The following is a 25952-nucleotide window of genomic DNA, read 5'->3' on the forward strand; positions in this document are numbered from 1 at the left end:
CGCGCAGGCCCAGCGGCCACGGCCCAGGGGCCCAGCCGCTCCGCGGCATACGGGACCCTCCCGGACCGGGGCACGAACCCGCGCCCCCCGCATCGGCAGGCGGACTCCCAACCACTGCACCACCAGGGAAGCCCAAGTCTATTCGATTTTGATTCTACTCCCAGGGATGTTTTTATTTGTTTGTTCATTATTTGTTTTGTTTTTGAATGCGGGCTTCTGTCCTAGAAAGGAATCCTGATGGATGCATTTGAGTTTTCATGGGGTCTAGACTGCTCTAGCCCCACAGACCTAACCACAGACCCCTTGGACCCACTTATTCTAAAAGGGGGTGAAACCCCTCCCAGTTTTACCTGTCATTCTCAAACCACGTGACTGCATTTTTCCAGTGAATATCTGTTGGCCCTTTCATGATTCTCCTGGCTTCTCTCTTATAGACATAAACAGCATACAGATCCAGTTTATACTGGGTATTATAGGGATGTATTTTCACTTAATTTTGTTGCATATGTTTTCCATAGCTTATAGGCTTTGTTAACTCGGCTTTGACTTAAAAAAATTATTTAAAATACTTTTAAAACATTGAAGTATAATTTACATACCATTAAGTTCACCCATATAAAGTTTACAATTTAATGGGTTTAGTATATTTATGAAATTGTATTACAATCACAATAAAAATTTAGAATATTTTCATCACCCCATAAAGAAACCCCATATTCATTAGCAGTCACTCCCTACCCCATACTCTTTAGCCATAAGTAACCACTAATCTACTTCTGTCTCTACATATCTGCTATCCTGGGCATTTCATATAAATGGTATCATACAGTATGTGCGCTATTGTGATTGGCAGGATGTGACAGAGAAATGAACACTGTCATTTTTTAAGTTCTTCATCTCAAATGGGGAACAGCAACAATTCCATGACAGATTTTATGGTGACCTGTTTGCATATGATTTGAAGCTGGTTTCCTAATATAGGGCAATAAAGCACCACATGAAAATATGGCATAGTTAATAATAATGACGATGGAATATAACAATAAAATGGAATACATAAATTTTACTATGTGCCAAGACTATTCTAAGCACTTCTCATATATTAACATATTTAACATTCACAGAAATCTATGATGGAAGTGCTATTTTTATCAACCCCATTTTACTGATGAAGAAACGGACGCAAAGTGAAATGAAGAAACTCACCCAAGCTAGTCGGTGGCAGAGCCAGATTCCACATCCAGGTAGTCTGACTGGACACCTTGCTCCTAACCACTATTCTACACTGCCTCTCTGATGTTTAGGTGTTCTGTCAGATACCATTCTCTTCCAAATTGGCAATACTAGAAAACAACATAGGGTAACTTATGCTCTAATTTGCTTTCTTGTTACTCATTTCTCACAGCACTGCTATTTTACTGGCATATAATTTAAAACTAGGGGGAACCAAAAAAATCATTGTTTTTTAGTTCCAAACAGAGCCTTTTAAACTTTTGCAAAATACTTTTTTTTCCTATCTTAACTAAAACATAATCTGAAAATCCTCGTTATTTGTAGCAGGCTGGCTATTTCAAAAATGGTTACTTCTTCCTAAAATATATTCGACATACAGTTGACTATATTCACTACAATTAACCAAAATTTGCCTTTTTATTTATGACAAAGAAAGCCTTAAAGTAGTATATCACTAAATGTATAAGACATTAAAGTATTAGTCAGTATGGTGAACGTTTGATCAGCTTGAACGAAATGAGTTATAATCATGTAAATTTTCACAGGACTTTAAGAGAAGAAGGGAAAGAAACAGTCCACATTTCTACATGAAACTTGGCAGAGCTGGGATAATAACGCTCAGTTTCCTTCTGTCCTGAATCAGCCCATCCAAGAATCATTCTGCTTCCCTTGAGAGGGAAAGAATCTCTCCTGTTTAATAAAAGCTTCTTTCTTTCTAAAAATCTTAGAAAAAGCTTTGAAGAATTTTTCCTTTTGAACTTGCCAGAATCATTTATAAGTTAACAAACCATAATAGAAATTTAGCATATTACTAGGAAAGTTACTAGAAAAGAGTTTAAAAAGCATGTTCGAAGGTACCTTTTCATGATTATATTTTCAGATTCCATTTTCTGTGGTCCAGGAACCCTCTCCTAAACATCGCCAAGCCCAAACCCTGTCTTTTGCTTGACATAGAGACCTGGGGCTCTGTGCTCACCTAGGGTGCATGAATTCTGATTTTATGTAATATATACGTACCTATGTATATGTGTGTGTACGTATGTGTATATGTATGCATGTATGTATATATATGTGTGTATATATATATATATATATATATATATATATATATATATATAGTAGCTGAGTATCAGCTGCCTTTGCTAGAAACATGGTGGGGTGTGTGGGAGAGACTCAAACTCCAAAAGACTGACTTCTAAGCAGAATCCTTTTCACCAGCCCTGGTCATAAAGAGAGCAAATGCTTTAACAGCACCAAAAACCAAAGTCACATTTTTGAACTGCCTTGGTGCAGTGATATGTTAATATGAAAGCAGCAACAGAATTAAACAGCATTCAGGTTTAGCTCTTCAGTCCCAGGGGCTTGCCTCTAAGTGAATCAGTGCAAGAAACCACAGAAGGCATATCTTTCATGGGCATGATATATCACACTGTACTATTTTGGAAATCAGATAGAATGACTCCTCAGAAAGAAACTTTGCCAGCTGTGAAGCTGTACAAATGCATTTATAATTATTTTTGACATTTTCTGGGTAGTTTTGTAAAGAAAATCTACGTGTAATTATACTTCACATTTAGAAGCATGATAAGTGATAGCATATTTTTTTAAGTTACTATTCACTTGCTAGGGTAGCATTTTAAATCCCTTAAGCATAGCTCTCAATTTAAGTTCTGCTTGAATTATACCTGGTTGTATGTATTTCGTATATATCCACTAACTTCCAGCTTTCTAACCGTTTTTACTGATTCATTTAAAATTAATTAAATTACATAAATGTATGTGAATATTAGGCTTACATTTTAAATTTTGTTGAAAATTAATTCAAGGGACAGCACTGCTGCATGTTAGAAAGGGGATGATGCAGAAGGAAGAGAGGAATTACTTGTGTAATTAAAGGATGGAGAAACTATTATCTCTTAACATGTAACGAAGTTCAACCATTATGAAATTATCTCTTTTGATTGATTTTTATGTATGTACAAAATACGTAACTGCAGAACATTTTATGAATATGAAGCAAAGATTAAAATGGCTAGATTATAAATGCGCTTCCAAATGGTAGTGCTTTCCAGAAACTTACCAGTCATGCAGTTTTCAAATTCAATGTCATCAATTGCAGCTCCTCCTCCCAGATCCCTTGTTCTGATACCTTGAAATATGACTTCAAAATTCCTTAACTTTCCTAGAAGGATGACAGCCTTTTGCCAATGATCACCAGAGTTCTGCTTACTTTCTTGCCATACTTTTGATAGTCCTTTCTCTGTCTGAAGGTAAAGAAGTTTGCATTAGGCAAATAATTAAACACAAAAGAAGGAAAAAACAACAATAATTACTTAGAACAGAAGCATTTGATCAGTGAAAACTAATTTAAAAAACTGATAATATTCATGATATACTTTACCTCATCAAAACAGACGCTCATTAATCTAAGTATTCCCAAAAGCAATACTAGCAAGATTAGCAGGAAACTTGTTTCGCTATTTTCAGAGACATCATTATTAGAAAGTGGCCTACTCAGTTAAAGCCACTTCTCCTTGCTTGCACACAAAATTCTCAATGGATATTTGATGGAATCTGAACAGTTTACAGACGCCCTGGGTTTAGCTCTAGGTACCCTTCCCACCAACTTTCTACTCACATTCTTGAATCATTGGTATTGCACCTTCCTTTATAGAGCTTAAATAACTTACATAAGGAAAGAGAAAAGAGAGATAAGAGGAGGAATATGTGGGAGAAATCACATATCCCTGATGGATATGATAAGAAATTGTGAAGTGAATTGAGCACAGAGGGAAAGTGATCATTTCTAGGACCAGATTTCAAAAATTCTATTATATGATTATATGATTTTGGATATTTATAAAATTCTACTATAATTATTATATGAGCACCAACAATAATTATTTTACACCAAATTATTCAATGGTAAAGGAAAAATTAATTTTCTAAGAAAAATTATTTACATATCTCCTCTTGAGACAAAAGTTTCCTTCAGCAACAGAATACAAACAAACTATAAGGGACGCACGCATGCACAGTTGGGGCAAATTATGAACAGCAAGATACAAAAAGACTGAAACCCAACTGCCACTTCTGAGGTGCCAGGAGCAAAAGCAGGGGACTGTGCATGATTCCTGCACACAGCACCACCAAGGGGGTGGGCAGACCACCTAAGCCATTCCTCCAGCCCGACCCCATACCCTCACGCCATTTAAGGGACCCGCCCCCCGGCTCAGGGAACGAGTAAGGGAACCTGGCACTTGTTTTCACTCGCTTGTACTGTAGCATGAGTCCCAATAAAGCCTTGCCTGAATTTCTTGTCTGACCTCTTATCAATTTCTGTTGATTAAAGAGTTCAAGAACCTGGGTGAGTAACACTCTGAATGTCTAAGGTTGGTCTGCTAGCAGTACAATACCCTAATATATGAACAATCCTGGTATAACATGACAAGATATGACATGACATGTAGCATAACCCTAATGACACAAAAAAAGGACACCAACAGTCAAACAGAATATAAGTCAGTCAAGCACAAGGACAAGGCTTAAACTGTATATGTTGCTCTTTGCTATTCTGGGCATAGCCCTTATTGGGAATTAGAGGTTAACACATCATGATGATGGATATATAGCAAAGAAAGAGAAAATATATATATAGAATTATGCTTATGGTTAGGCCCCCAAAATTAATATTTCAGGGTCCAGTATTGTGTTTTCATGATGAATTCACAAGTAAACTTTGTCACTGAAGCTTATAATCAAAACAGTGGAATAGAAGAGCATATTTAATGGAACAGCAACTAGAAAAGCAAGCAAGATGTTCCAATTGATTTATAGCACACAACTGTGATATACATAATTTACGGATTTTTAAAAAAATGTACACTAAAGAAAGAAAGAGAAATGCTTGAAGAGGGGATCCAAAAGAGTTACACATTCATAGATCCATGCTTTAGGGGAACTAATGTTAATAAATGTGGCTGACACCTTGTTCTGTTAAAGGAGATACAGATCAATCAAGCGGCTCTTCTGTAGAATAAATGAGAGAAAGTAGAACTCTGTATCAGTTACTCTAAAACTAACTTTGCAAAACAACTAACAGTGCATAGATAGAGCTTTCAACATCCTCCCCAAAACAACAAACACATTTTTACACCCAGACACACGTAGCTTCTTCATTGAAGGGGATGGGAAAGTCACACCTTATTAATGGAATTTCGTATCTTTTTAATGACTAAGGAAGAGAAGCTTTTTCAACGTTAGTCTTTGACTGTCAGTGATGTCTTAGTGATTTGGAACCAAAGGAATTATTAGTTAAATTAAAGATTAAAGTAGACGGCATCTAACACTTAGCAATATAACAGGCATAGATAAAATCTGTTTTAATTAACAAACTTAATTCACTTTGCTAACTTTTCCTATTAGTCGGTTTCAGCAACTCATACACTATGCCAATCCCCAAAAGGGTTTTCAACAAAGAAGGTTGTGTGATCACTTTAACCAATAAAATACAAACCATTTCTTTACTCTGACAACTGGCTTTCTAATAAATGAGATTTAAATAATATACTCATTGTCATTTTATGTGGTAGGAAAAAAAATGAGGGTTAAGTCTTTAGAAAACCAACCATGGATCAACCTAATGATGGGTTATTGTAATATATCATTCTAATATATTTGCTCTCATTCAACTCTGGATATAACATACCAAATCATATTCCCATAATTATCAAAAGTATTAACCCAAATGTGCAATGGAGATTTATTTATTTATTGACTTATCCAGCCAGTCCTTTTCATCATTTATTCAGTAAATATTTGATGCTCACACAGTTGCCATATACTACATTAGACACCAGAAATAAGAAGGTGAAAAGAGAGGAAGTCTACCCTGTGATGGTAATCATTTAATAGAGGTGAGTCATAAAAGTAAATTACCATAAAATTACTATAGAAACATAAAACAGAGCAACTTTTAAAGAAGTGGTTTATATCCATTCCCCCAATTGTTGTTCTGCACACATTGTTGCTTTATTTAGTTAAAATTCTGATATCAATTCTTTCTAAATACTTTAAGAAAGAGAAAAATCTCTCAATTCCAATCATGACTTTGCTACTGCCCAAGGATACATTTATTGTGTTCATGTGGTTATTACATTCAAGAACCCAAGGCAGTAAACATTTGAAAAGTGAGTAAACACATTAATAACTGTAAAAAATAGACATTAATACAATAATGGTTAAATTATAGAAATTGAAAAAATACTTTCTTCTTACAATTCAACATTTTACACAACTTTGAATTTATTTCCTGAAAGTATTATGCATATCGATGATTTACCTTATGTCTTGCATATTTGTTTTGGCAGTATGCTTGTCTTCCTGCTTTATGCAAGTCTCATTCCCTTTGGGTTATGTAAAGAAAGGCAATAAGAAATGCTAAAAAGATAGAGCCACTACAAGGTATAGATATGTATTAATGGAATATAGCCACTTGGAATTTGTTTCATATGTTTGAGGTAAAGATATAAATTTTCCCCAAATTATGAACGAATATTTCCAAAACCAATTGATCAAAACTCTTTCCTCCACTGACACCTTTAACATATTTTGAACCTGTTTCTACAGTTCCTAGATGAATTTCTGATTTCTATTCCTACATCAATGTCATACTTATTAAGCCACTAGATTTTCTTCTTCTGGGAAGATTTGAGTGGACTTCCTTTTCTATATTCCTCCTGCTATGAACAACTAAAACCCCTGGAGATCATATATAATTATGTATAAACAGAAGAAGACTCTGAAAGTGGAGAGAAGGCAGATTAGCTAGGGACCTTGGGACTCAAGGGAGCACAAGGTGGTGAGTTTCCTAGCTTTACCTTTTGCATCATATATTCCAAAATTGACACGAAAATCTGACAACCTGGAAATGAAACATGAGCAGACTACTTTCTTTAGCCAAGGGACCAGGAAAGGGGAAGTCCAGCGAGAATGAAAATATTTAGATAATAATAGCTCTACAACAGCCAAATACCATAGAAAAATTACTATCTGACCCCCACTCCCAATAGCAAAGGCTGACAAGAGAGCCTAGACTTTCACCTATATCGTGCCCCAAGGGCCCCAAGACCTCTCCTCCCAAGATTTTTTTTAAATGAAGGAAAACTAAAAGAGTACATCACCTGTAGACCTACCCTAAATGAATGGCTAAAGGAACATTTTAAACAGAAAGAAAATGATTAAAAAAAAGAATCTTGGAACACCAGGAAGGAAGAAAAAATAGCAAAGATATTAGTAAATACAATAAAATTTCCTTATCCTCTTTAATTTCTAAGTTATGTTTGATTGGTTAAGAAAAAATTAAAACACTAATATGATTCTAAATGTATATAAAGGAAATAATTAAGGCATAAATATTGTAAATGGGTGAGAATAAAGACATGTAAAGGGAGTTAAGCTTTCTACACTTGAGTTGGTTTAACCTTAATGTTATAATTTAATAGGTCACATTTTTATCCTCAAAATTTTTTTTTACTCTTTTGGTTTTCTCATACATTCACTCTCCCAAATGAATCTTAGAATAATTTAATGCATAATTGAAATATTTAAATATCGAATTATTTCACCCTGAGATATCATTTATGTTTCAACTTGTTTAGGTCTCTTTTTATGCTACTAACTAAAATTTTATAGTCTTTAATATAAATAACACTTATTATAAATTTATCTCTAGATATACTACAGTGTGTGTTATAATGGTGATCCTTCTCCATTACTGTTTTCTGACTACTGATAATACAGAGAAACAATCATATTGTCAGGATGGTGAGCTAACAATGTCTGGTGGCTCCATCACCCACTATCAATCCTGAAAAACTACAGAATCTACTGGGAAGGATGGATTTGGGGAACAGTAAAAGGAAAAGAAAGGAGGGGGGAAGGAGGGAAGGAAGGAAGGAAGGAAGAAAGGAAGGAAGGAAGGAAGGAAGGAAGGAAGAAAAGATGGATGAAAGAAAGAAAGAGACAAAAACTGAGAAACACCTGGGAAGGCTATATGTTGCCTTGAACACTGGTGTCGAATAGTGGGGGTGGTGATGGTGGTGGTTTGCAGCAGTCTGGGGAAGAAGGTGGCTGGAAATAGCAATAAGAGTGTAGGTTGTAGTCGAGAGCTCCTGTATGGTCATGTTTTCCTTCCTCCTTGCTTGGAACAATGATTGCCAGACTCTTCAGAAAACAGTAATTCAACTTCAGGCTGTAATATCTGTGAGGTATCAAAGCAGTTAAAAACCTTGCTCAAATGAAGAGGTGATAAGTCCACTCTTCCTACCCAATTCCCCTTCAAATTCTTAGGGATGTGAATTAACAATCTACAGAGTTTGCCACCTACACTTCTGCTTCCAATATTTAAAGGTTCAAATGATGATAGGAGAAGAGATGCTGCCCAGTGGAAACTAATGGAAGTGATCAATAGTTGTTTTGTGGTACTTAGGTCTCTCTGCTGTAAGGCTCACCCTTCATTCGCATTTCCTTAAATTCACCTAGATGGACACAGGCAAAGGGCTGGTATTCTGCTTTTTCCTAAATCATCAGAGAGCACCTCACATTACTATAGATGCAAGAGTTCACAGGCCAAAGTAACTAGACTCTAAGAGGCCAAATATCTACTAGAGGATGACAATAAACTGAACAACATATAACATCTAAAGCAGAATTTTAAAAACAGATGGAATCAGAGTTTTAAAAGGCTTTGTGCAAGGTTTCCTTTGCTGGGCAAAAGCTTTTAAGTTTAATTAGGTCCCATTTGTTTATTTTTGTTTTTATTTTCATTATTCTAGGAGATGGATCCAAAAAAATATTGCTGTGATTTATGTCAAAGAGTGTTCTGCCTAGTTTTCCTCTAGTATTATAGTATTCGGTCTTGCATTTAGGTCTTTAATCTATTTTGAGAGTATTTTTGTATATGGTGCTAGAGAATGTTCTAATTTCGTGGATAATTATGCCTTTTAAGATACAACAAAACACCAAGGACATGATCTATGAAAAAAACAACTGTTAAACTGGAGTTCAGTAAAATTAGAAACTTCGAGCCTGTGAAAGGCAAAATCAAAAGAATTAGAGACAAGCCACAAACTGGGGAAAAATATTTGCAAAAAATATTTCTGAAAAAGACTGTTACCCAAAATACACAAAAACGCTTAAAACTCAAAAATAAACAAACAACCTGATTTTAAAATAGGGCGAAGACCTTAACAGATACCCCACCAAAGATGATATACAAATAGTAAATACACATATAAAAGGATGCCCCACATTATATGTCATTAGAGAAAAGCAAATTAAAACAGTAATGATATACTACTGCACATATGAGAAAGACCAAAATCCAGATCATTGACAACACCAAATGCTGGTAAGGAAGTAGAGCAACAGGAATTCTCAAATTGCTAGTGGCAATGCCAAATGCCAAATAGTAGAGCTACTTTGGAAGATATTTTGGCAGCTTCTTACAAAACTAGTCATACACTTATCATACGATCCAGCAATCTCACTCCTGGGTATTTATCCAAAGATTGCAAACTTTTTCCATACAAAAACTTGCACATGGATGCTTATAGCAACTTTATTCATAATCGTCAAAACTCAGAAGAAACAAAGATGTCCTTCAGTAGGTGAATGGATAAATAAACTGTGGTGCATTCATACAATGGGATGTGTTTTTTCAGTGCTAAAACGAAATGAGCCATCAAGCCATGGAGGAAATGTAAATGCATATCACTAAGTGAAAAATGCCAATCTGGAAAAGCTACATACTATATGATTTCAACTATTCTAGGAAAGGCAAAATCATGGAGACAATAAAAGGATCAGTGGTCACCAGGAGGAGGGGGAGAAGAGATGAAGAGACAAAGCACATAGGATTTTTAGGACAGTGAAAATACTCTGCATGGTATTACATATACCACTATATACTTTTGTCCATACCCACAGTATGTGCAACACCAAGAGTGAACCCTAAAGTAATGGACTTTGGGTGACGATGACGTATGCAAGTAGGTTTAATATACTTAGTAAAAAAAAAAATGCACCATTTTGGTGAGTGATGTTGATCATGAGGGAGGCAGGGAGTAGATGGGAAATCTCATTTGTTGTAAACCTAAAATTGTTCTTTAAAAAATAGTTTTTTTTTTTTTAAAAAAAGAAACTACCAGACATCTTAAGGAAGTTTAAGAAGTAGTTGGAATGGGTAATTTGAGAACATGAAGGATTGAGGGATATTAAAAAATAATTGATTTCAGAAAAAAACTGAACTAGGAAACTTCTAGAAGCCAAATATGAGATATGAAAGATGAAATGGAATTATTATCTCAAAATACAGTATGTGTCATACTGATGTGCCTCCAGGCTCTGAAGTCAGACAGTCAGGTTTAAACCTGAGCTCTGCCCCTACTAGCAGTTATTTCATCTATAAAATGGAGAGTAAATGTGTTTACCTCACAGCATTGCTGTGAGGATTAAAATAAGTAATGTTAACAGAGAACCTACATTAGTTGTTGGTATTATATTGTAATAATATTTATTATTAACAAATGCAAAAATGCTAAATGCAAAAATAAAAATAATTAAACATTATGAGTGAAAAGATAAGAGATGTGAGTAGATTTAGAAAGTTCACATTTGAATGCAAGAGTTCCAGGAAAAAAGAGAGAATAGATTTTGGAGGAGCAATCATCAGAAAGAACAATAAAAGAAAATTTCTGAGATAGGAACAACTCAAGATTTTAAGATCAAGGCACTTCCTGGTGAAATCTCTAAACTCAGAGTTTAAAAGAAAATGTCTCAAACTTCCAGAAATATGAAGTAGTTTACTTACAAAAAATGAGAATTATATTGGTAATCAGGGTCCTCTCAACTAAAATATTAAATATAGAAAACAGCGGAACAAAATTTTCAGTCTTCTGAGGAAAACAAAGCAGAAGCAAAAGAAAACAAAGGATAAACAAAAATGGTGATCCTAGAACCTACACCTAAGCCAACAGATCTGTGTTAACTACAAAGGTAAAAGCATAAAAATTGTGTTCTTGTCCCTTTGAGGGGCTTGTCATTTATTCCTGCTGTGGAAAGGTCTAGAACAAATCACCCTCCCTTTGCCAAGATTCACAGCACCTCTAATGTTAGAAGGATCATTATATTCACTCAAATATACTCCTCTAGAATACCACTGCCATGAAAATTGTCATGACATTCTGGAAACGCCAGAACTATAGAGACAGTAAACATATCAGTGGCCGCCGGTGATGCAGGGTGTGTGAAGGGAATTGAATAGGTAAAGCATAGGGGATTTTTTTAAGGCCATGAAACTTTTCTGTAGAGCATTATAATGGTAAATGTAAGACACTGAGCATTTGTCAAAACCCACAGAATTTTACAGTAAGAAAGTAACCTTAATGTATGCAATTAAAAAAACGTCTTTAGGAGGTTGCAATATCCCAGGAAGGAAGGCAAAATGTGACCAAACTATATAAATGTATTACAAATGTATGAAACAAGGTCATTGAGGCTAAGACTCATGTCTATTGCAACAGAAAAATGATATTAAGGAAAAATAGAAGATCTGAATAAAGTATGGACTTCAGTCACTAATAATGTATTATACTGGTTCATTAATTGTGACAAACGTGTCATCCTAATGTAAGATATTAATAATAGGAGGAACTTGGGTGTGGGGTATACAGGAACTCTCTGTGCAATCTTTGAAACAATTACATGAATCTAAAACTATTCTAAAATAAAACATTTAAATAACTGCCATTTAAAAATATATAAATGTATATATTTATATGAAAATATATAGTGTAATTCCCATGAGTAACTAAAAATTATCAAGTCAAATTTGAGAAAGTCAGAAAAAGTAAGAACTATTAGAACTATTTGATCTCTACTCATTTTTAAGATAAAGAGCACAGCTTCCAAATATTCCACTTAAATAAAACTTACTTTTCTGTGTTTGGCATGTTCATGAGTTATTTTTGCTATTATTTTTTTTGAAATTTCATCAACTTTTAAAAAATTTAAAATACTTTTAAATAAACATAATGCTCACAAAAGATTAAGCACATAAATGATACATAAAAAAGATGCCATGTCACACAGGAATCATTCTGAACCAAACAACAACAACAAAGTCATTTAATACATGTTTGGTCCTAATCACTGGTATAGCAACCAAATTTTGTCTTCTGCCTCTAGATAAGACTAAAATATTGATTAATGATGCCACATGGTATTAAAACCCTTCATTGCCATAATAAAATATTTTTAAAATATCTTTTAAGAAATGGAAAGGAGTGGATAGAATTTAGTATAATATCTGTATCTAGCAGATAAATATTTATAATTCTTTAAATCACCTAAATATTAAGTATTTGTAAAAGTAAATACTAGAAATTTATAGTCTTTAAACCTCCATTTTCAAATGTTTAAAGTTTATATATAGTTTAATCCTATTTTGAATTTTCAAAAATAGAATGAAATCAAGTACCTGCTATTTTAAATGTGCATCAAATCTCTTCCACAGAAATATCTTGCAAACAGCTATTTTTCTGGGAGTAAAATCTGTGGTCAGTGGCTCTTGTGTTTACAGGAGGTTTTCTGCCCTGACAGAATGATTTTGAAGTTTTGACTAATACGCTCACTGAATAGACACGTGTGGTTTTAGACGTACATTCGTTGAAAACATTTTAAACAGTATGTCCTCATGTTTTCCTAGAATAATGCTCCTTTAAATTTAAAACATTTATTTCTTGATAATTTTCTTTAAAATTTTAGGCAACCAATATGGGGGTCTTAGGCAATGTAGGCTGTTTAATGCAAAGCATAGAGATCAATAAAGCTGCAGTTGTATAATTTCTTAAAATCACTGTTTGTTTTTTTTTTTTTTTACCATTCCAATCTTTCTGTTTTCCAGGGTTTCCAACTACAGAATAATAACATCATTTACACTGTACAAGATAGAAAGTTTAGTTTCTTTTCATTCATACACATACACAAATTTGATATATATATTTCCCAGTATGAGTGATTATATTTTTCCCTTCAAATGTCACCTTGGAGAAGCCTTCCCAGGACCTTCAGGGTGGGTTCCATTCTCACTCATATGGCATCACCCTGCTTTAATGTTTATTGCACTTTCACCTCTGATTTTCCAATATCATCTCGTGTTTTAATTATTTCAATAATTCTTCATTGTCTGTCTTCACCACTACAATTTAAAGTCCATGAGGACAAGAGCTTTCTCCATCTTATTAACCTCTGCATCTCCCATGCCTAAAATAAGTTTGGCATCGTATAGGCACTAAAAAAGCATTTGTTTAATCAATGAATACATACTTAATTCAAACTGGTGAATTAAGATGTTGCATGGAATTGTTAGTCCTGGCTGAAAATTGGCTTCTTATAAAAATTCTACTGAATTTCAGATTCTTTCTCTGATATAGGTGAAAACTAGTTTTAATGGGTTTAAATTGCATAGCTTGTCATAACAAACATTTAAAAATTCACTAACAGATATGTTCTCTAAACAGTGAGTTATTATATTCATAGAGGTAATTTCCTCAGACATACTGTAACTGTTTTAAATCTTAGTTGACACAAAAATGAGTAAGAATTATTTATAATAAGAAATAGGCTGTGGAGCTGATTGTTCTGACAAAGTTACATTCAGAATGAGTCTTGCAAGGTCTTTACTCACTTTAAAGAAAGGGCTCGTTAACCCAATTAAACTTCCCAATCTATTATATTCAAGGTGATTTCCTACTTAGTGGTTGATGGCTTGTTTCTACTGTCTTTCACACTACCTTTGGTTCCTGAAGGAGAAAAACATTCATATGGTTGAACATAGAAGCGTAATGGGAAAAAAATTAAAAATGAGGAATATTTAGGAAGCATCTGACAGGAAGAATAATAAGAGGTGGCAGCAAGGTCTGGAGCAGAATGTCAGTCATGAATGATTGTATGGCATGCTGCCATTCATGAGGGTTGATTACCACTCGATGCAAACAGAATAGCATTTTATGACAAAATTATTGGACATAACTCAGTTCACTGTCTTCCTCCAGGGGTGGGGAATAATGAGAGACAGAATAAAACAAATATATGTGTGTGAAACAGCAAATGTGTACAAAGCAATGACAGACCTCAAGGTAAGATCCTGTGCAAAGCTTTCTTCCAAAAGGGACACTGGTATACAGTGTTTATACAATGTGAATAATGGTCTTTCAGTAAAGTATTTAAAAAATAAAATTCTCAATTTAAAATAGTAAATAGTAGGCACAAAATTATAGGTATAAAGGTATTACTACCCAGAAAAGTATATATTATGTGTGTATAAAGAATGAGAATGTTCTGACTTGCATAAATCATTGGATTCACCAAAGCAGGAATGCTGTTTGGTATTTAACAAAGTCAAATATATCCACACTTTTACTCTGAAAATATATTAACGAAATAAAAAGTGAATTGAAAAAAGAATTACAAACCTAAAATCTGAGCATAAAGATGAAAAGATAATACTAGTATGAGAATTAAATCAATAACAAAAGAATAAGTCTAGTCATCAATTCACACGGGATAGGAATTAAGTAGGATAAACAAAGGTTTATTAATTACAGATTAGAACCCCAACATGATAAAATGAATTTATCATTTTTCTACTTACTTAACCCGTATACTGAGTATCAAGTCTAGGTCAGACACCCTTCTACTTGCTGATAAAATGTTATAATGATAGAAACACAACCTAATATTCAGCTTGTTTTACCTAATCTCAAAGCAGACATGTTTAACTTGCTCACTACATTTTAATATTCCCTATTGCAAGTAATGAAAGAAATGAATAGCTATGATTCACATGAATGTTGAGTTTTAATTTAAATCAATTATTATTAGGTTCTTGTATAGGCCATTAATTGACACGGGTGTCAAGAAGAAAAATAAGAAGCTGTTATATTTTAAGGGACTCACAAATAAATGGAAACAAAACCACCATGCAACAATTTAACTTGAATGTGAGCAAATCCTATTATATTACAGAAAAATAATATAGTACTTTGGTGGGGTTGCAGTAAAATGAAGGACCTGTGTGAAATTAGGAAGGTGTAATAAAGAGTATAGCATTTGAACTGGGCTTTGAAACTGAACAGAATATCACCAAGTACATAAAGTATATGAGGACATTCCAAGTAAAGAAAATCACATGACTGCAGACAGTGGGGTATGGAAGTACTGGAATATTTGGGGAACCCTGAATAGTCTGATATGATTAGAACATCAAAAGTATGTTAAAGACTGAGGAGGTAAGACTCAGACATAGAGACCAAGACCATACAATGGAAAGTGTCTTTAATTCCATTGTGAGGGTTTAAGAGCTCAATCCTATAGCCAATGGAAAGCCACCTATAATTTTTTTTTTTTAAAGTTCTCCTAACTAGGGATCAAACCTGGGGCCCAGCAGTGAGAGTGCCAAATCCCAACAACTGGACCACCAGGGAATTCCCTACAATTTTTAAATAAGGGAGTAACCTGACCAGATCTGCTTTAGAAAGATCTGCTCTTTAGTAGAGAAAGAGCTGAAGACCCTGGGCAGGATGGATTCATGGCAATTAATCCTGGAGCTATGGAGGAAAGAAATGGATGCAATATATAAGTAGACTGGGATAGGGCAGGTGTCATCAAGAAGGTATTAAATGTGGGGAGCAAAGGCTGAGGGGTCTAAGAGTAGATATTACCATGGAATGAATGGGAGACTTACAGGGTTGCATTGAAGATCTAGTTGAAATTGGAAATCAAACTCCTAATGGAACTGATAAATATAATACACAGCTTTCTCAGTAGTCCAAAAGCAAAAACTAGCAATCAGATAAAGATTGTGGAAAATGTGGATGTAAAATGTGTAAAGCAGAGCTGAGAAAACTTAGGGCTACAGCATTTGTCAGAAGAAGGCACATGCTTAGAAATCAGCCTCTACATACAGATTGACTCTGTTTGAATCTTAGCTCTGTCAGTTACTAGTGTGTGACTTTGGGCAAGTCACTCAATTTATTCCAGCCTCTGTTTCCTTAGCTGTGAAATGGAGATGACAGCAAAACTCATTGACAACCCTTTATTTCAAACCTCTATGACAAAAAATGAGATTTTTTTAATTCAGAATTTTTCAAAATTTAGGCAGATATTATGGTTCACGTACTATATTTTAGGTGTATATCCAGCAAGTTTATACTATCAATTCCCTAATAAAATATATGAATACTTTGGAAGTAAAATATATGACTATTTGCGTTCAATGGGATAAATAAGGACTACCAATAGCCTCATGTCAATTTGTATCAGGTTTTCATGTTGAGTGAGTTAAAACATTTTAAAAAAAATTTCAGAGCTTTTTATATTTTGAATTTATGGGTAGGGTAGTGTGTGGATCGGTAGCACCTAATTCATAGGGTTGTGATGATTAAAAGAGTATGTAAAGCATATGTAAAGGATTTTGAAGATCACCTACCACATGGGAAATGATAGCTCTTATGATGGGGATGATGGCTGTGACCATGACAAAGAAGAGGCAGAGATTAAGAGAATAAGGAGGATTGGGGGTCACCATGAGATAGAAGATAATGATTAGTAATTTCAGAAATAAAGTAACAAAAGGTAGTATTCAGAGATTAGTATTTCAGAGTTAAAGAATTCAGAATTAGAGCAATTTCAAGTAAAGAAATGTTTTCCGAGGTGTTGCAGGAAGCAGGTAAACATATTGCTTGTGCTTGATAAAGAAGGAATACCTTTGATGAAATTAACAAAAAATGTAGCATGCAGTGAAAAGTAGGTAAAACTTTTAGAGACTATCCATCCACTCACCTCCTAATCACCAGCACTTCATCTCCCAAAGGCTCTCTCCCTACCTGAAGAAGACATGAAGGTAGTAATGGAAAGTGATATTAGGTCAAACTGTTCTTTGTTCTGTCCACAAGGTGGGGACATTGACCTAGAACCGTTGACACTGGCCGGAGCTTCTCAACAGGTGGTGAGAAAGAGGTCAAGTCTTTCTAGCTCCTGATGTTTCTAATTCAGGAAGTTATTGTATGTGATTTGATATTTGGCCATCTTGCACATGTATGTGTATGGTTCTATGTAGTATACATATGTATCTTTTGGGGATGAACTCATTCTTGGGAAATTCCTGTCTTATTTATCTATCGATTGTGTTCCTCTATCAAAGATGCCTAGTACAACTTGTCTTATATAGAAGATGCTCAATAAATCACAAAATAACTGATCCTCTTTGGCTTTCATGCGTATGTACTGCATATAAATTATAATAATATTAACATAGGAGCTACAATTATACTGGGGCCTTAGATACAGTCTCTACGATGCTCATAACAATCCTGAAAAGTACCTATAATGAATCCATTTTATAAATAAGAAAACTGAGGCTCAGAGTACTTAGGATTCTTGAGACTGAGAACACATACCAAGAAATATAAGGATAGAGCAGAGGTTGGACTCAGACTTGTCTGAATCTAATGCTCATGCCACCACCTGCTACCTGGAACAGGAAAACCATGCTAACAAGAGGCCTAATGCCGCATGGTTTAAGCCTCTGCTAAGCCAAATGGAATATTTCTCTTTAAAAAGGTAATAACAACAGTCAGTCTATAATTTATTATCTGGACATTTTAACTGCTGAAATGCCAGGGTAAGAACTAAAAAATGAAAGTTTGATTTGGTTTAGCCTTTCAGTTTATTATGCATATAAAAAATATGAGAGACATGCTCATTAAGGTTTAATATAAAGAGCTGTACATGTCCCTTGAAGCCTCAGGCAACAGTACCGAGACCCAAATGCCCATGAATGGCAGATTAATTACTCAGCAATAAATGGTAAGAAGTTTACTAAGGACAAGAATGAGAAATAATTATTGCATTTATTTATTCATGTCCTTGTTCCAAGGATGAAAGGTGGGGTTACTAGAGTATAACAAGATGAAACTGAGTGATAAAAATGTGGTTAAGGGAAAACTCATGCGGTAAAAATTGGGCAAATCCTAGTACACTGACCTAGATGTTGGCCACAGATATTCCTCGTAGCTGCACCTGTTAGTAAAAAGAAGCTGCAAACACACACACACGTGCGCGCACATACACACGATCTAAAAGAGGAGGGTAATTAGAAAAGGGAGAACATATTTAAAAGGATGAAAAAAACATAAAGTTCTACCCATAGATTTGAGGTGCTAGAATTTCCTCTCATCTATTAAAGACTAGTATTCCAAAACTGCTTGTGGGCTTAGCAGTAAAGAATGTCACAACTTCCAAGAATGAGGTTTGGATGGGAGGACAGTGCTGCTTTCTGTAGGTATTTCCTATCCTTTAAACCACATGGTAAGTGATAAATGAATTAAAATCTCTCACTGTTTTCAAACTTGACTTATCTATACTTACTTTATTCTGAGCACAATGTAGTATAATGGAAATAACCCAGATCTGTACTAATTAGGTATGTTTTTCAACCACTACAAGCCTCATTTTCCTCATCTGAAGAATGAAAACTATATTAACCTTGCAGTCTTTGTAAGGATTGGAGATCAAGTGCTTGAAGCATCTAACACAATGTCTGACATAGAAGACATTCACATTTTACCAATATATGTTCATACATGAATATTTTATTATTAAGATCTCTAGCAAATTAAAAATATACTTTAAAAATATAAATCACAATTGTTTAAACAGTAACATCTCTCATCCTATTTTTTTCCAGTGAGATGTTTTGGGAGTGAGATGAAGAAGAATAAAAATAAGAAAAAAATATATATATATATACATCTTCATACTCAAGAATTAGATTAGTGCTCTAGGATTTGGTGGGGAGGGGAGACTAATGAATGGGCTGGTAGCTTGTGGCTCAAAGGAGACTCTAAGGACAAACAGTTTCTCTGCAATCATCTCACTCCACAATGCCCAGGACCACAGAGGTCTCCACATAAAATCCATCTGTCCTCTCAAGAAGTAGAGCCAAATACCCACTGAAGGTTTTTTCCCTCTTATTTCCCTCTCCAGTTCTAAGCATCTCAGGACAATGTATGGAGGTCTTCTTATACAATAGACAGAAAAGGCACAGAATCATTCATTTTTTGATTCACCCTTGCAGTTCACGACAACCCACCAACAACAATCACACCCTTTTTCTGATTCCACACTTGTCAACCTCTAGTTAAAAAAAAAAAAAAAATATATATATATAAACACATGTAGATACGTATGTATACACATACATGTACATACACATAACACCATACTGAGTATATATACACACACACACGTATATCTACCATAACTTATTCAATGCTACTATTTCTTGAGAGTCACTAGAAGCCATTCTTTCTTTCCACAGGGGTGATGCATGAACAATAAAGGGAAGAAGGAAGAAATCATGAATAACAGGTGAAGTTAAAACTGAGGTAAAAATCAAAACAAACAGCCAAACCTCCACTATTAGGCTAAGAATAATGAAAAGACTGATTTTTTCTTGACATCTTTATTGGGGTATAATTGCTTTACATTGTTGTGTTAGTTGCTGCTGTATAACAAAGTGAATCACCCATACATATACATATAGCCCCATATTCCCTCGCTCTTGAGTCTCCCTCCCACCCTCCCTATCCCACCCCTCTATGTGGTCACAAAGCACCGAGCTGATCTCCCTGTGCTATGCGACTGCTTCCCACTAGCTATCTATTTTACATTTGGTAGTGTATATATGTTAGTGCCATTCTCTCACTTCGTCCCAGCTTACCCTTCCCCCTCCCCGTGTTCTCAAGCCCATTTTCTACGTCTGCGTCTTATTCCTGTCCTGCCCCTAGGTTCTTCAGAACCTTTTTTTCCCACTAGATTCCATATATATGTGTTAGCATATGGTATTTGTTTTGCTCTTTCTGACTTACTTCACTCTGTATGACACACTCTAGGTACATCCACCTCACCACAAATAACTCAATTTCTTTTTAAGGCTGAGTAATATTCCATTGTATATATGTGCCACATCTTCTTTATCCATTCATCTGTTGATGGACACTTAGGTTGCTTCCATGTCCTGGCTACTGGAAATAGTGCTGCAATGAACATTGTGGTACATGACTCTTTGAATTATGATTTTCTCAGGGTATATGCCCAGTAGTGGGATGGCTGGGTCATATGGTAGTTCTATTTTTAGTATTTTAAGGAACCCCCATACTGTTCTCCGTAGTCACTGTATCAATTTACATTCCCACCAATAGTGCAAGAGGGTTCCATTTTCTCCACACCCCCTCCAGCATTTATTGTTTGTAGATTTTTTGATGATGGTCATTCTGACCAGTGTTTCTTTGGAGAAATGTCTGTTTAGGACTTCTGCCCATTTTTGGATTGGGTTTTTTGTTTCTTTGATATTGTGCTGCATGAGCTGCTTCTATATTTTGGAGATTAATGCTTTGTCAGTTGTTTTGTTTGCAAATATTTTCTCCCATTCTGATGGGTGTTTTTTCATCTTGTTTATGGTTTCCTTTGCTGTGCAAAAGCTTGTAAGGTTCATTAGGTCCCATTTGTTTATTTTTGTATTTATTTCCATTTCTCTAGGGGGTGGGTCAAAAAGGATCTTGCTGTGATTTATGTCATAGAGTGTTCTGCCTATGTTTTCCTCTAAGAGTTTTATAGTGTCTGGCTTTACATTTAGGTCTTTAATCCATTTTGAGTTTATTTTTGTGTATGGTATTAGGGAGCGTTTTAATTTCATTCTTTTACATGTAGCTGTCCAGTTTTCCCAGCACCACTTATTGAAGAGGCTGTCTTTTCTCCATTGTATACTCTTGCCTCCTTTATCAAAGAAAAGGTAACCATACATGCATGGGTTTATCTCTTGCCTTTCTATCCTGTTCCATTGATCTATATTTCTGTTTCTGTGCCAGTACCATACTGTCTTGATTACTATAGCTTTGTAGTATAGTCTGAAGTTCAGGAGCCTGGTTCCTCCAGCTTGGTTTCTCTTCCTGAAGATTGCTTTGGCTGTCCAGGGTCTTTTGTGTTTCCATACAAACTGCGCAATTTTTTGTTCTAGTTCTGTGAAAAATGCTATTGGTAGTTTGATAGGGATTGCATTGAATCTATAGATTGCTTTGGGTAGTACAATCATTTTCACAATGTTGATTCTTCCAGTCCAAGAACATGGTATATCTCTCCATCTGTTTGTATCACCTTTAATTTCTTTCATCCATGTCTTATAGTTTTCTGTATACAGGTCTTTTGTCTCCTTAGGTAGGTTTATTCCTAGGTAATTTATTCTTTCTGTTGCAATGGTAAAAGGGAGTGTTTCCTTAATTTATTTCAGATTTTCATCATTAGTGTAAAGACATGCAAAAGATTTCTGTACATTAATTTTGTATTCTGCTACTTTACCAAATTCATTGATTAGCTCTAGTAGTTTTCTGGTAGCATTTTTAGGATTTTCTCTGTATAGTATCATGTCATCTGCAAATAGTGACAGTTTTACTTCTTCTTTTCTGATTTGGATTCCTTTTATTTCTTTTTCTTCTCTGATTGCTGTGGCTAGGACTTCCAAAACTATGTTGAATAGTAGTGGTGAGAGTGGGCAACCTTGTCTTGTTCCTGATCTTAGTGGAAATGGTTTCAGTTTTTCACCATTGAGAACGATGTTGGCTGTGGTTCTGTCATATATTGCCTTTCTTATGTTGAGGTAAGCTCCCTCTATGCCTACTATCTGGAGAGTTTTTATCAAAAATTGGTATTGAATTTTGTCAGAAGTTTTTTCTGCATCTGTTGAGAATATCATGTTGTTTTTCTCCTTCAATTTGTTAATATGGTGTATCGCATTGATTGATTTGCGTATACTGAAGAATCCTTGCATTCCTGGGATAAACCCCACTTGATCATGGTGTATGATCCTTTTAATGTGATGCTGGATTCTGTTTGCTAGCACTTTGTTCAGGATTTTTGCATCTATGTTTATCAGTGATAAACATTTTCTGTGGCATCTTAGTCTGGTTTTGGTATCAGGGTGATGGTGGCCTCGTAGAATGAGTTTGGGAGTGTTCCTCCCTCTGCTATATTTTGGAAGAGTTTGAAAAAGATAGGTGTTAGCTCCTCTCTAAATGTTTGATAGAATTTGCATGTGAAGCCATCTGGTCCTGGGCTTTTGTTTGTTGAAGATTTTTAATCACAGCCTCAATTTCAGTGCTTGTGATTCGTCTCTTTATATTTTCTATTTCTTCCTCGTTCAGTCTCAGAAGGTTGTGCTTTTCTAAGAATTTGTCCATTTCTTCCAGGTTGTCCATTTTATTGGCATATAGTTGCTTGTAGTAATCTCTCATGATCCTTTGCATTTCTGCAGTGTCAGCTGTTACTTCTTTTTCATTTCTAATTCTACTGATTTGAGTCTTCTCAACTCTTTTTGTCTTGATGAGTCTAGCTAATGGTTTATCAATTTTGTTTATCTTCTCAAAGAACTACCTGTAGTTTTATTGATCTTTGCTATCATTTCCTTCATTTCTTTTTCATTTATTTCTGATCTGATCTTTATGATTTCTTTCCTTCTGCTAAATTTGGGATTTTTTTGTTGTTCTTCTTCTTTCTCTAATTGCTTTAGGTGTAAGGTTAGGTTGTCTACTTGAGATTTTTCTTGTTTCTTGAGGTAGGATTGTACTGCTATAAACTTCCCTCTTAGAACTGCTTTTGCCACATCCCATAGGTTTTGGGTCGTTGTGTTTTCATTGTCATTTGTTTCTAGGTATTTTTTGATTTTTCTCTTTGATTTCTTCAGTGATCTTCTGGTTATTTAGTAGCATATTGTTTAGCCTCCATTTGTTTGTATTTTTTATAGTGTTTTTCCTGTAATTGATATCTAGTGTCATAGCGGTGTGGTCGGAAAAAATTCGTGATACAATTTCAGTTTGCTTAAGTTTATCAATGCTTGATTTGTGACTCAAGATATGATCTATCCTGGAGAAAATTCCATGAGCACTTGAGAAGAAAGTGTATTCTGTTGTTTTTGGATGGAATGTCCTATAGATATCAATTAAGACCATCCTGTTTAATGTATCATTTAAAGCTTGTGTTTCCTTAGTTACATTCATTTTGGATGATCTGTCCATTGGTGAAAGTCGGTGTTAAAGTCCCCTACTATTATTGTGTTATCGGCATTTTCCCCTTTTATGGCTGCTAGCATTTGCCATATATATGGAGGTGCTCCTCTGTTGGGTGCATAAATATTTACAGTTGTTATATCTTCTTTCGGATTCACCCCGTGATCATTATGTAGTATTCTTTTTTGTCTCTTGTAATAGTCTTTATTTTAAAGTCTATTTTGTCTGATATGAGAATTGCTATTCCAGCTTTCTTTTGATTTACCTTTGCATGGAATATCTTTTTCCATCCCTTCACTTTCAGTCTTTATGCATCCCTAGGTCTGAAGTGGGTCTCTTATAGACAGCATATATACAGGTCTTGTTTTTGTATCCATTCATCCAGTCTATGTCTTTTGGTTGGAGCATTTAATCCATTTACATTTAAGGTAATTAATTATATGTATGTTCTTATTACCATTTTCTTAATTGTTTCGTATTTGTTTTTGTAGGTCTTTTCCTCCTCTTGTGTTTCCTGCCTACAGAAGTTCCTTTAGCATTTGTTGTAAAGCTGGTTTGGTGGTGCTGAATTCTCTTAACTTTTGCTTGTCTGTAAAGCTTTTGATTTCTCCATTGAATCTGAATGAGATCCTTGCTGGGTAGAGTAACCTCTATTGTAGGTTTTTCCCTTTCATTACTTTAAATATGTCCTACCACTCCCTTCTGGCTTGCAGAGTTTCTGCTAAAAGATCAGCTGTTAACCTTATGGGGATTCCCTTGTATGTTATTTGTTGCTTTTCCCTTGCTGCTTTTAATATTTTTCCTTTGGATTTAATTTTTGATAGTTTGTGGGATTCTCTGTGCTTCCTGGACTTGACTATTTCCTTTCCCATATTAGGGAAGTTTTCAACTATAATTTTTTCAAATATTTTCTCAATCCGTTTCTTTTTCTCTTCTTCTTCTGGGACCCCTATATTTCAACTGTTGCTGCATTTAATGTTGTCTCAGAGGTCTCTGAGACTGTCCTCAATTCTTTTCATTCTTTTTTCTTTATTCTGCTCTGTGTTATTTCCAGTATTTTATCTTCCACATCACTTATCCGTTCTTGTGACTCAGTTATTCTGCTATTGATTCCTTCTAGAGAAATTTTAATTTCATTTATTGTGTTGTTCATCATTGTTTGTTTGCTCTTTAGTTCTTCCAGGTCCTTTTTAAACGTTTCTTGTATTTTCTCCTTTCTATCTCCAGGATTTTGGATCATCTTTGCTATCATTACTCTGAATTCTTTTTCAGGTAGACTGCCTATTTCCTCTTCATTTGTTTGGTCTGGTGGGTTTTTACCTTGCTCCTTCACCTGCTGCATATTTCTCTGTCTTCTCATTTTGCTTAACTCACTGTGTTTGGGGTCCCCTTTTTGCAGGCCACAGGTTCGTATTTCCCGTTGTTTTTGGTGTATGCCCCCAGTGGGTAAAGTTGGTTCAGTGGGTTGTGTAGGCATCCTGGTGGAGGGGACTGGTGCTTGTGTTCTGGTGGATGAAGTTGGATCTTGTCTTTCTGGTGGGCAGGATCACATCTGGTGGTGTTTTTTGGCGTGTCTATGAACTTACCATGATTTTAGGCAGCCTCTCTGCTAATGGGTGGGGCTGTGTTCCAGCCTTGTTAGTCGTTTGGCACGGGGTGTTCAGCACCGGAGCTTGCTGCTCATTGAGTGGAGCTGGGTCTTAGCATTGAGACAGAGATCTCTGGGAGTGCTCTAGTCAATTGATAGTATATGGGGCTAGGAGGTCTCTGGTGGTCCACTGTCCTGAACTTGGCTCTCCCACCTCAGAGGCTCAGGCCTGACACCCTGCTGGAGCACCAAAGCCCTGTCAGCCACACAGCTCACAGCTCAGAAGAAAGGGGAGAACAAAAAGAAGAAAGAAAGAAAAATAAAATAAAATAAAATAAAATAATTAAAATAAAAAATTTAAAATAATTATTAAAATTAAAAAAGTAATAAAAAAAAGAAAGCAACTAAACCAATAAACAAATACACCAATGGTAACTAGCGCCAAAAACTAAACTAAGGTAAACATATAAATCAGAAACTAGTCAGTCGCATACAGCAAACCCTAGTCTACAGTTGCTCCCAATGTCCACCTCCTCAGTTTTGGTATGATTCGTTGTCTATTCAGGTATTCCACAGATGCAGGCTACATCAGGTTGACTGTGGGAATTTAATCTGCTGCTTCTGAGGCTGCACAGAGAAAATTCCCTTTCTCTTTGTTCGCACAGCTCCTGGGGTTCAGCTTTGGATTTAGCCCTGCCTCTGCATGTAGGTCACCCTCTGGCGTCTGTTCTTCACCCAGACAGGAGAGAGTTAAAGGAGCAGCTGATTCGGGGGCTCTGGCTCACTCAGGCCAGGGGTGTAGGGAGGGGTACGGAGTGCGGGGCGAGTCTGCGGTGGCAGAGGCCAGCGTGACGTTGCACCAGCCTGAGGCGCGCCCTGCGTTCTCCCGGGGAAGTTGTCCCTGGATCACGGGACCCTGGCAGTGGCGGGCTGCACAGGCTCCCGGGAGG

General features: G+C 35.5%; 1 protein-coding gene across 1 annotated transcript in view; it reads right to left on the reverse strand.

Annotated features, from left to right (window-relative positions):
- Positions 1-25952, reverse strand: part of MALRD1 (MAM and LDL receptor class A domain containing 1) — a 653641-nt gene that overhangs the window by 220510 nt on the left and 407179 nt on the right. The window contains exon 29 of the mRNA XM_024129703.1: positions 3314-3497. Coding sequence (XP_023985471.1) covers positions 3314-3497 — 184 coding nt within the window. The remainder of the gene's footprint in view (positions 1-3313; positions 3498-25952) is intronic.

Source organism: Physeter macrocephalus, chromosome 11 (assembly GCF_002837175.3).
Source record: "Physeter macrocephalus isolate SW-GA chromosome 11, ASM283717v5, whole genome shotgun sequence".
Taxonomy (NCBI): Eukaryota; Metazoa; Chordata; class Mammalia; order Artiodactyla; family Physeteridae; genus Physeter; species Physeter macrocephalus.